A 12,314-nucleotide genomic window follows, 5' to 3' on the forward strand; every position below is an offset into this window, starting at 1 on the left:
AATTTCATCCGAATTTCATCAAAAATTGAATATTTATATTGATACACTGGTACAAAAAACTGTTTAAAAAAAGATAAAAGCCAATAAAATTGAGCGAAACTTAAAAATTAGGCATGTACGCCACGAAACCATTCCTTAATGGGCTCCGCAAATCCAAAGCATCGCAACATTTGCCATGCGAAGACGCAGAAAAGGACCAATTTTGTTACGCGATCCAGAATGTACAACCTAAAAATATATTTTTATTAATTTTTTTAAAAGAAAATTTTAAGAAAAAAATCAAAACTCACGCTTTGAGTTGCATTCGAGCCTTTGGAAGAGACGACAAAGGCTCTTTGAGACAATATTGTCGCCCTCCGAGAATCACTGTTTTCAAATAATCGTATACTTCGACGTCATCTGTGTACATGTTGAAGCTGTTTTGTGAAAAATAAATAAAAAAAAATTTTCATGGACAAAATTTTGTTTAAAACTTACTCCTTTTTATCATCTTCACTTAAGGCATCTTGTAAAGAGGCGTAATTGGGGGATTTGAAGTCCCAAACTCGCGTTGTGAAGAATGTCAAGAGTTCAAGTCCGTTATAGACACGTGTTTGAATGCGAACCATGCTGAAATTTAAATTTTTTCATTAAAAATATTTTTTAAAAAATTAATTTTAATTTAAAAATAATTTAATTTGAATTATTAATTTAAAATTTTAATATTTTAATTGAATTAAAATAAAATTAATTTTTATTAAATTATTTAAATTTTTAGGGAATTAAAATAATTAATTTAATAATTAAAAATAATTAATTAATTAATTATTAATAAAAATTAAATTTATATTATTTATATTTATAGTTTAAATTAATTTTAAAAATTTAAAGGAATAATTAAATTTTCTGAAAAATTGAATAACTTTAATAAATTATTTAACAAAAATTAAAACAAAATTCAATTCAAATAAAATTCAATAATTTAATTAAATTAAATAAAAGAAAAAAACATAAAAATAATTTTTGTATTTTAAATTAATTATTTAATTTTATAAAATTTTATTAAAATTAAAAAAAAATTTGAATTATTAATTCATACAAAAAAAAAATTAATTAAATTAAAATAATAAAAATTAATTATAATTTATTTAAAATTGATTTACATAAAAAATTAAATAATTTTTAATTTTTAAATGAAAAAATTAGCATCAGTTCACTGATTTTTAATATTTAAAATTTGAATTATAAATTTAAAATTTTTAAATAAAAAAAAATTTTGAATTTTAATTGAATTAAATTAATTTTAAATAATATGAAGGCCTTAAATTATAAAAATTTTTTAAAAATTAAAATAATTTTAATTAATTATTTAATTTAATTGTTAATTAAAAAAATAAATTAAAATTATTATTTAAACAACAATTACATAATTAATTAATCAATTAATTTATGTTGAATTAAATTTAAATTTTTTTTTTTTAATTTAATTAAATTTGTATAATTTAATTTTAATTATTTTAATTTAAATTTAATTATTTTTCTCAAAGAAAAAGTCAACTTACAATCGTTTCTGTCCAAAAAGGAACATCAAAAAGTCAATAAAGTACGCAGGCAGCCAATGGAAGAAGATTGAGTTGAAAGTATAGACCAATTTGCTTGTCGTGATGTCCCCATCTGGATACCAAACACCCGCTTCAAAGGGATATTCTCTCGAAATCTCCTTGCCCATGTTCAAAACTGTGCCCCATGACGTTCTTTTTGTCTCGGGACACGTGATATTATACACCGGAACATCCTTCGCCTTCTTCCCGCCGAACAAACTTTCCTTCCAAACTGCCGTTATCAACCCGTTAATAGCAACATCCACGGGAATAACTTCCGCATCGTAATCCCCATTGCACACCATGCTCCGAATGACGCCTTTTCCCGCGCCAACCATAATTCCAATGGGTCCATTGAGCGAATCAACCCATCCCGGCAACGGATGTTCAACTGCTGGCGTCACAATACTCGGACGAACGATCACAACCGGCAATTCTTGAAAGGCGTCACGCACTAAAATCTCCGCCAAACGTTTGGAATAAGTGTAAGTGTTGGGATGCGGATGAATTAAGTTCGGCGTTATCTGATCCAGAGTCTTGGCATCCATCCAGGCAGCACATCGCATCAAATCGTAAGGCGAATGAGGACAATCGTAGACTTTTTCGTGCAAAACATCTTGATCGGCGCAACAAAAAGCTGTCGAAGAGTAGATGAAACACTCGAGATTCGGCATTTTACGCGCCAAATCGAGGATTCGTTGAGTGCCTGTTGTGTTCATTTCGATGGCGTCCTTTAAATTGGCTTCAAGTTTGAGCGTTGCTGCCAAATGAAAGACGATATTGGTGTTGGAAGCGATTTCGCGAGTGTCCTCCGAAGATAAACCGAGCTCTAAAATGAAAAAAATTGGATTTTATGACAAAAAATCATGAAAAAAGTTAAATTTTTTACCATCGAAGGTCACATCCCCTTGAAACGCATGCAATTTCTTCATCATTTCAGGTTTCTCATCGCGAAGTCGTTGAAACATCTGCAAAAAAAAAGAAAGATTTTAATGAAAAATTTTCCACAAAACCTCGCTTGACGATCAGAAGCAGCGTAAAAAAATTAATTTGTCTCGCATTAACTTAACTGAACTCTATTTAAGCCTTTATGACTTGCAATTTTATCACTCGAGACGCACAAAATAAATTAGTCTCGTGCCAAGGGTCGCGTTATGTCATCTCACTCCCATTGATCTGCGCTCCGCACCGAATGTCAATGTTGCAACGAAACGTGATTTTCTTTCAATTTACGAGCACTGATGAATAAGTGATTAAAAATCTGTTAACATGGCGTGTCCTCCTTTTTGAAAAGGCATAAAAAGGTGCATTCAAGAGTTATTAATGCAGATAAATCATTATCAATGTCTCTTTTTTGCATTTCTTTTTCGCTTTTGCTGCCTTAAAAGTACCTACAAGTCGCGCAACAGACAGAATGTCATAAAAAACAAGTGCTTTTGTAATGTTTTTTTTTTTTGAGTTATTTCTGAAGAAAGATGTCTCACTTATTCATTTATTTAATGTACAACATTAAAAGTAGTTGAACTGTTTTTCGGTATTGTTGTTTTTCGTCAAGTAGGCAAAATTTAAAAGTCATCGGAAAATATTTGAAAGCGCTTTTTATTAAATTTTTAATTTTTTAAAGGAGATTTTGAGCATTATTTTCGATAAATTTAAAAAAAATGATTTTGAATATCAAATTGTGTATATCTTTTCTTTTAAAAAATTGTTAAAAAAATATTTTTGAAATTTAAAATATTCAAATTTTATTTTTAAAAAATATTTATTTTTAAATTAAAATTATTTTTTTAAATTTATTAAATTATATTTCTTTTAAATTATTAACTTTGTAAAAAATATTTTTTTATTCAGTTAAAAAAATTAATTAAATTTCGATTTTTTTAATGTCAATATTATTATTAAATTTTTAAATTTTCAATTTTTTAAGGAGATTTTTAAGAAAATTTAAAAAAAATTTTTAGAGAATTTTAAAAGAATTATGAAAATAATTTATTATTTTTTTTCGAACTTTTTATAAAAATTAATTTAAAAAAATCTTTTGAAAATATAAAAAAAATTAATTTGACTTCTATAAATATTTATTTTTCAATTAAATTTTTTTTTTAAATCAAATTAAAGTTCTTTATAAAATAATAAAAAAATTAAAATTTAATTAAATTAATTTACAAAAAATTTAAAATTTGATTAAATAATTTTATTAAATTAAAATTAAAATTATTTTTTTTAATTTAAAATAATTTTTTAAAAATTATTTTTAATTATTTTAAAAAATTTTTAAAAATTTAAATTTTTTTTTTTTAAATATTTTAATTTACAAAATATTCGAAAAAAAAAATTTTTCAACTTTAAATTTTTCAAAATTAATTTTTTTTTTTATATTAAAATTCAAAAATTTTCACAAAAAATAATTACTCGAAAATTTTATTTTTAATTAATTCTCAGACAGACATAAAATCCGCTCAAAATCGCATTTTCTCTATATTTTTAATTAAAAAATGTCAAAATTCATCAAAATAATAACCGTTTATGCATTCATTTAATTCCATAGACAGCCGAAATCGTTTAATTAAGCTCGCAATCGATGAAAATTTCAACATTTTTCGGTCTCTTCTTCTTACTTTATATTTTTCGTGTTATCACGTCGCTCATTGAGCCATGTAAATTTATTGTTTATCTCATTAATGAGCACTGCATCGCAAAAAATCTCGAAGAAATTTTGTTTATGTAACGTCACAAGGTCGTTTCTCACTTCAGACTCCCGAGAAATATTTTTTTTTTGATTGAAATTCAATAAAGTTGCATCGCATTGACATTTTCATCACGATTTTTTCGCAGTTATTTGAACTTGAAATAATTGCTTTGTTCAATTAACAATTATTTGATGCAAAATTATTGCAAAAAAAGTTCAATTAAGTTCAAAAAATTACTTTTTTTGTTGAACAAGTAGCAATTTTCCCCTTCTTAAAAATATTTTTGATGATTAACATGATTCCAAATCGACATTAGAGAGGTAAAGTTTATTTTTGGCAATAATTTGAATTTTTTTGGGGGGAGAACATGCAACTTTAATGCTTTTTAACTACCTTTCCATTGTTATTAACTCATAATTTTAGCAATTTTCTGAATTTTGCAACAATAAAATTTACTCACAGGCAATTTGAACATGTCCTCAACACGAGATTTGGGCACTTTTCCACGTTTTGGTCGCAGCATGATGTAAATGGCTTTCAAGTCGGAACAGGAATACAAAAGTTTCTCAACGAGAACCTAAAAAATTGGATTGTAAGTATTTTAAAAGGTCTAAAAATCAATTTTTACTTACTTTTCCCATGAACCCACTCGCTCCGGTAATAAAAATCGTCTTATTTTTGTAGAATTCCCGCACTGAAGGAACGTTGGAAGCCATTTTTCTGCAAAAATAAGAAGAAAATTTAAAAAAGTTGCCTTGATTTGGTCAAATAACACAATAAATCATGCATTTTATCAGAAGTTTTTTCAAGTTGTACAGGAAAAGGCCTTCAACTATAAATTTTTCAATGTTCAACTAATTTTTTTCTAACAAAAATCAACTTTAATCCTCATTTTTGAGCGTTTCAAGTAACTTTAAACCAAAAAAATCGCATAAAAAATCCAATTGTTGTTGAAAAATGTGAAAAGTCTTAAACTGGTTACTATTTCACTGTGTTAATGTTCCTCACATATCTCTATTTTTGCGTGTTTTTATGCATAAACGCTGTACAAGTCGCTACTACGAGCAATTGAATAATAGCTAAATCGTGTGCATAGACATTTGTTCGATAAAATGCATCAATGCACGTGTATGCGACGACATCCGTATGCCAAGAAATGAAAGTAGAGTCTTTGACCGATGCTTATTTGCTATTTTTGAGCTCTTATATTGTCATTTTATTGCAAAAAGTCACTTTTGTGATCAATTTTTAAGAATAATCTTCGTTAAATTCATAAATTTTGTGCTTTTTTGACCTTTTGAGCATAAAATTGTTCCGCCTCAAAACTTCAAGAACAAGTCTTGCCTGATTAAAATCACTTAAATTTGTTAAAAATAATAATTTTTGCAATCCAACGCAATGCTTAAAGCATTAACGCAGTATTTTTAGACAATCATACAAACAAGTATGTTCCTCTAACGTTCGATTAATTTTTTTATGAATAAAATTTAGACAGGTTTTAATATTGTTATGGAAAAATACCAGACAGTTTCTTGCAGTTTTAAAATATGAAACCGTACAAAAAAATTATTATTGTGTCAACGATATTTTCAGATACGCATAATGTATGGTTGGTTATTGCTCGATTTGTAAGAATTTTTAATTAATTGAAAATTGTGCAATTTTTTTTTCGATTTTGGGACATTGATGTTCGAGAACTGCGTGAAAAATTTTAATTTTTGTGACAATTAAGTTATTTTTATGCAAATTTTTTAAATAAATTGTTTTTTTACTGACATGTAATTTAAAAAAAAAAAAAATTAGGCAAGTGAAATTTTAAACAATGTTTCACATTTCATTTAATTGAATTTTTCTTTAATTTTTGTCATTAATGGAGTAAGTTTGGCTAAAAAAATTAGAAATTAAATTTAAAAAAAAATAAATACATAAATAAAATTTTTTAATATTTTATATAATTTTTTAATTAAGTATTTTTAAAAGTTAAAAAATATTCTAATTTTTTGAACATTTTTGAAAATAATCAAATTTTAATATTTTAAGAAATGTCAATTTTTTTTGAAGCTTAATTTTTTACTGAAAAAAAATTATAGAATTTTATTTTTTTTAATATTTAATTTTTTTTTAATATTATTCTTTTTTAATTTTTAATTTTAATTTAATTTAATTATTTTAATCAACATTTATTTTAATTTAAGTTTTTGGGTCTAAATCAAAGTGAAACATTTTTTGAAATTGTATTTGCCTAATGTGGAAGTAAAAAAAATGTGTATGTTAAGGGTATTTCGAACATGAACGTATTCAAGGTTTCTAATTGTTTTCCTTCGTATAAGCTTTAATTTTCAAGTATTGAATTTTTCCATGTGTTTGTAATGAAAAAAATTACGCAATATTTTGTTTTTTAATCTGATTTTGAGTTTATTTTAAAAGGGGTCGAGCACGCAATTTGTATGTTAACAGTTTTCATTAATTTATTCAGTTTTCATGAAAATTCGATCAAATTTACTCATCTGGGGATTTTTTGAAATAAAATTTGTTTAGTTTTTGTATTAAGGTTGAAAATGTAAAATTCTTAAAAAAACAAAATTTTAATCAAATTAAAATTTATTATCTAAAATGCTTACTTTTGATAATTAAAAAAATTAAAAAAAAATATTTTCAACTTAAATTGTATAAATTTTCACGAAAACTTTTAAAAATTAAGTTTTGTTCCAATTTTTTAAAATATTCAAAAAATATTGATATTTTTAATTTATAAATAATTTTCAATTTAATGTGTTATTATTTTTTATTTAAATGTAGGTATATAATTTTTCTATATAATCTTCAAATTTTATGAAAAAAACTTTTAAATTTTTTTTTTCTTTGAAAATTCATTTTTTTTTAGAAAATTAAGTTTTCAACATTTTTTTGAAAGTCGACATTTTCTTTTAATATTTCCAAAATATTTCAAATTTTTTCCATAAATTTCCATTTTCCTGCATATTTTATTACTGTATTTAACTCGAATTTAACTCTTGAACTCACGCCAATAATTATAACTGATCACTTTATTAAATAATAATAATATTTAAAACGTTTCAACACTTGTTTCCGTGAGCAAAAATAAGGAACGATCCGCACTATTTGAAGTCACTCGGCAAACTGAAGTTTATCGTATACCGTCTACGTCGCTTTATACTGATGCAAAAATTTACCTCCAAAGAAAATTTCAGATGCACGTCTCCATTGCATGTATGGCAATTTTTTTAGAGAGACTTTTCATTCAACTCACCACTAAAATTTGCGCCTATTAATTTTGATTAACCACAAAGTCGATTCGTAAATGGGCTGGAAAATTTAATTTTTGCACTTTTTTCTCTGCACAAAAAAAATTACCAAACTTAATTTTTGCGCGATTTTTGCAAATTTGGTTTTTTTTTGTTAATTTTGTTGTTGTGTCATCATCAAAGCGCGGCGATTATCTGTAAATGAGGCAAAACAAGTGAGTTTCCCCCACTAAATAATTTTTTTCGTTGATTTACGTTTTCCGTGTTTGCTTTTTTGTTGATGTTTTATACGCGATTTTTGTAGTGTTTACAACTTTTTTTTTGTTCGGAGCTCTCTCTCTCGCGAGTTGTTCATTCATGAAATAAACAGCTGCAATAACGGCTCGTCGTACAAAAAGTGTAGTGAAGTGAAGAAACGTGAGTGTGCGGTAGTTGATAAGTAAAGTGTAAATACGGAGATGTTGCAAAGTCAATACAGAGGATGCACTTTTGATGTTAACGGCATGGAAATAGGGTTTGGAATGAAATGGGGTGCGGAATGAAATAAGGTTCGGAATAAATATTTGGTAAGTATTTGTCAAATACTCACTTATAAAGAAATTATTAAGATCAAAATTAATTTTAATTGAATTTTTTAAGAGAATTCTGAAAGAAAATTACAATTTTCCAAGAAATAAGTGAAATTTTGCTTTTATATGATTTTTTAATTTGTATTGATTCTTTACGAAAATTTAACTTTCAAGATATTTTTCTAAAATTTTATTATATTTTTCACTTTCTCTTTAAATTCTTTTTGAAGTTTGAACTTCAAAATATTTAACAAATCATTTTTTGATCAGTTTTAAGCCTAAAATTGAATAAATATTCATTCTAAAGTTCATTTCTGTGCATATTGGGTCGATATTTGACGTAACAAAAAAATCAGCGTTTGGAAGTTCAAACGCTGATAAATTTAACAAGTCACTTTTTGACCAGTTTTAAGCCTAAAATTGAATAAATATTCATTCTAAAGTTGATTTTTGTTCATATTGGGTCGATATTTGACGAAACAAAAAAATCAGCGTTTGGAAGTTCAAACGCTGATAAATTTAACAAGTCACTTTTTGACCAGTTTTAAGCTTAAAATTGAATAAATATTCATTCTAAAGTTGATTTTTGTTCATATTGGGTCGATATTTGACGAAACAAAAAAATCAGCGTTTGGAAGTTCAAACGCTGATAAATTTAACAAGTCACTTTTTGACCAGTTTTAAGCTTAAAATTGAATAAATATTCATTCTAAAGCTCATTTCTATTCATATTGGGTCGATATTTGACGAAACAAAAAAATCAGCGTTTGGAAGTTCAAACGCTGATAAATTTAACAAGTCACTTTTTGACCAGTTTTAAGCCTAAAATTGAATAAATATTCATTCTAAAGCTCATTTCTGTTCATATTGGGTCGATATTTGACGAAACAAAAAAATCAGCGTTTGGAAGTTCAAACGCTGATAAATTTAACAAGTCACTTTTTGACCAGTTTTAAGCCTAAAATTGAATAAATATTCATTCTAAAGTTGATTTCTGTTCATATTGGGTCGATATTTGACGAAACAAAAAAATCAGAGTTTGGAGGTTCAAACTCTGATTTTTTTTGCAAGTCACTTTTTGATCAGTTTTAAGCCTAAAATTGAATAAATATTCATTCTAAAGTTGATTTCTATTCATATTGGGTCGATAATCAGCGTTTGGAAGTTCAAACGCATCAGAGTTTTTCAAACTCTGATAAATTTAACAAGTCATTTTTTGATCAGTTTTAAGCCTAAAATTGAATAAATATTCATTCTAAAGTTGATTTCTGTTCATATTGGGTCGATATTTGACGAAACAAAAAAATCAGCGTTTGGAAGTTCAAACGCTGATAAATTTAAAAAATCATTTTTTGATCAGTTTTAAGCCTAAAATTGAATAAATATTCATTCTAAAGTTGATTTCTGTTCATATTGGGTCGATATTTGACGTAACAAAAAAATCAGCGTTTTGAAGTTCAAACGCTGATAAATTTAACAAGTCACTTTTTGACCAGTTTTAAGCCTAAAATTGAATAAATATTCATTCTAAAGATGATTTCTGTTCATGCAATTTTTTTTATAAATATAAGTACATATCATGCAAAAGTAAGATTTTCATTAATGCTGAATACCTTTTTAATTTTTGAAATTTTTTTTTCTGAGATTTACCTAAATTTTCATCAAAAATTTATGGAATTTTATATTGACATAGAAATTACTGTAATGTCGATAATGCTAAAAGAAAAAGGTTTAAAATTAAAATAAAACAGAAAATGTAGGTAAATTAAGAGAAGCCTAATTTTTAAGTCAAGAAAACAGAATTTCTCTTAAATTTTTTACTATTTTAAAATTTTTCTAACAATTTTCAGTTGAAATGTTTTTTGACAATAAAGTAATAATTTTAAGACAAAAAATATAAAAATGAAATATTAGTTGAAATGTTGAATTTAAAAAAATAAAAATTCAAAAATAAAAATTTAAAAAAGTACTTGAAGATATTTGTCAAAAATATATTTATTTATTGGTATTTGGTTTATTCCGAGCCCTAAAACTGATGAGAGCGAAAAATTTCCTAAAATACGTTCGTCTTCTTATGCAAAATTATGTTGAAATCTTTAGTTTCACTTCATTTATTTGAACAAAAATTATCGTTAATGTTCTAAAAATCAACAATAACTTGTAAATTATTGCAAAAATTACCAAAATAATGTATGAAAATTAATACATAATTTCATAAATTATGAAATTTATTGCGTGATATAATTAATTTATAATAAAAATCATGACGCCTCATTAAATATTTAGATTTTTTTTTACCAAAATTGTTACAAAATTTATTAAAAATAAATAATTTCATGTTCTTTTTTCCATTTTCAGCCAAATTCCGCCTCTCGCTCTCACAGTTATCCGAAATGATGGTTCAATTTTCGTTATGCCCGGCACTGACTTGATCCGAAAGTCTTTGAGTATTGTTGCCATGATAACTTTCATCTCCATAATCGCAAATTGGTATCCAATGCAGTTACGAGGACCCGCGCTGAAGGGAATAAACGCAAATTTACTTCGATTTTGGGAGTTTTCAACGTTGAATCGTTCGGGATCAAATTTTTCTGGCTCAGGATAAATTTCTGGAATACGATGCGTTGCATAAGGAATGATAAAGACGTCACTGCCTGCTGGAAGAGTCACGTTACGAAGAGTTACAGGCTCTGACAGCTTTCTTCCGTAAATTATGATGCTTGGTTGTAAGCGGAGAGTTTCCTAAAAATGATTTTTTGAGGTAAAAATTAATTTTTTAGTGAATTTTAATACGAACCTTGATACACATCTCGAGAAATCGCATGTTATTTAAGTCAGTTAAGGTCAATGACTCGTCAAAAGACTTTTCTTTGAAGATTTTTTCGACTTCCAAGAAGCATTTTTGTTGAAAATCTTCATTTTCGGCGAGATAGTACATGAGAAAAGCAAGAGCACTGCCTGTTGAGTCCTGACCTGCGAGCATCATCGTGCAAGCTTCGTCGATAATGTCTTGTTCGGTGAAATTTGGATGTTGTTTTGACACTTCCAGCAAATAATCCAACATGCAAGGTGAGTTTTTCTCTGTTTGACTTTGACGAATTGTGATCATCTATGAAAAATTTCATAAATTTTGTTTAAATTTTTAGAAAAAATGTTAACTTACCTTCCTTGTAAAGCTTTCAAGACGCTCTTTTTGACTCATTTCGTGAGCAGCGGCTTTTGTGAGTTTATAAATTGACTGAAAAAGGAGCCATGGAGAACAAATCCGGTTTGGAACTTGCAATTTTCCATCTCGAAAGGGAGATTTTTCCGAAATTTTCTTCATTGGATCGTCAATTTTCAATCCGAGGATCGTCTCTAAATGTAATTTAAGGTAAGTTTTTCTAAATTTTCAATTTTTAATCAATTTTTTACCATTTAAGATGTTCAAAACGCATTTATTGATGATCGGAGTGACGTTAAAAGCCTCATTTTTGTCGTTAATCTCTTCAATTAAACCTCGTTTCGCACATTTTTCGAAGTTTTCAATGAATTTCTCCAAAATTCCCAAATGGAAGTAGGGTTGCAAGTATTTCCTGTGCCATTGCCATCGTTCGCGCTCACTCGTAATCAATCCTTTGCCCAAAAAGTTGTGTAAAAATTTATACAGAAACATTTTTTCCGTGTGTTTTTTCGTCGCAAGTACCGTTTGCACGTCATCCGGATGCAAAATGACAAAAAACGGGAAAAACATCAACCAGATTCGACCAAAAGTGCCGTACAACGAGTAACCACGTGCGAATTCTTTCTTCAAAACGTCAGGATCTCGCAGTGTGAAACAATTTCCGAAGGGAAATTTCGTTTTTGGTCCCGGAAGATGCAATGCGATCCAAACGCGAGTCAAGTAATCCTTCAACGGTGTCAAAAATTGCCCAAAAATGACAATGAGGAAGACGAGATACACGAAAAATGAAATCATTTTGCACCTGAGGCCAGTTACGAGCGTGCGGGTAATTGATGCACTCTATAAAGCGAGAATAATTAGTTCGATTTTTTTAATTTTAGAGTATGAACTTCTGTTGATGAACTTCCAACAACGACTGAGATGCAGTTTTCCTTGTGCAACAGCGACACGATTCTATTCTAAAATGACTTTTCAGCCGTTAACGTTCGTTAGACTCCATTTCAGGTGAGTTCGCTTCAATTCTTGAGACTCAAAGTCGACTGACG

At 27.2% G+C, this 12,314-nt stretch overlaps 2 protein-coding genes across 4 annotated transcripts; both read right to left on the minus strand.

The window, feature by feature from the left end:
• Positions 1-93: 93 nt before the first annotated feature.
• On the minus strand, positions 94-7,598 carry LOC134829464 (putative fatty acyl-CoA reductase CG5065). Of its 3 annotated transcripts, none has more exons than XM_063842538.1 (8): positions 7,542-7,598; positions 4,903-4,990; positions 4,731-4,847; positions 2,470-2,548; positions 1,542-2,409; positions 478-609; positions 291-416; positions 94-228 (listed from the first exon to the last, which is right to left on the minus strand). In XM_063842538.1, the coding sequence occupies exons 2-8, from the start codon at positions 4,984-4,986 to the stop codon at positions 108-110; spliced, it is 1,527 nt and encodes a 508-aa protein (XP_063698608.1). In that variant the 5' UTR covers positions 4,987-4,990; positions 7,542-7,598; the 3' UTR covers positions 94-107. The 3 variants fall into 3 exon arrangements, with proteins under 3 accessions (XP_063698608.1, XP_063698607.1, XP_063698609.1); XM_063842537.1 differs by lacking the exon at positions 7,542-7,598 and adding an exon at positions 7,295-7,399; XM_063842539.1 differs by lacking the exon at positions 7,542-7,598 and adding an exon at positions 7,262-7,349.
• A 2,841-nt stretch (positions 7,599-10,439) lies between these two features.
• Positions 10,440-12,063, minus strand: LOC134828404 (probable cytochrome P450 4aa1). Its single transcript, XM_063841382.1, has 3 exons — positions 11,520-12,063; positions 10,903-11,114; positions 10,440-10,847 (listed from the first exon to the last, which is right to left on the minus strand). The coding sequence occupies exons 1-3, from the start codon at positions 12,061-12,063 to the stop codon at positions 10,440-10,442; spliced, it is 1,164 nt and encodes a 387-aa protein (XP_063697452.1).
• Between the last annotated feature and the right edge of the window lie 251 nt (positions 12,064-12,314).

This window comes from Culicoides brevitarsis, chromosome 2, assembly GCF_036172545.1.
Source record: "Culicoides brevitarsis isolate CSIRO-B50_1 chromosome 2, AGI_CSIRO_Cbre_v1, whole genome shotgun sequence".
Classification (NCBI taxonomy): domain Eukaryota; kingdom Metazoa; phylum Arthropoda; class Insecta; order Diptera; family Ceratopogonidae; genus Culicoides; species Culicoides brevitarsis.

Coding starts and splice junctions, on each gene's coding strand:
- LOC134828404 (XM_063841382.1), bottom strand. CDS start 12,063: ATGATTTCATTTTTCGTGTATCTCGTCTTCCTCATTGTCATTTTTGGG. Junction 11,115..11,519: donor CGTTTTGAACATCTTAAATG/GTAAAAAATTGA, acceptor TCACCGAACAAG/ACATTATCGACGAAGCTTGC. Junction 10,848..10,902: donor TTCTCGAGATGTGTATCAAG/GTTCGTATTAAA, acceptor AATCATTTTTAG/GAAACTCTCCGCTTACAACC.
- LOC134829464 (XM_063842538.1), bottom strand. CDS start 4,986: ATGGCTTCCAACGTTCCTTCAGTGCGGGAATTCTACAAAAATAAGACG. Junction 417..477: donor AGTGAAGATGATAAAAAGGA/GTAAGTTTTAAA, acceptor TTCACAAAACAG/CTTCAACATGTACACAGATG. Junction 229..290: donor GCTCGAATGCAACTCAAAGC/GTGAGTTTTGAT, acceptor ATATATTTTTAG/GTTGTACATTCTGGATCGCG.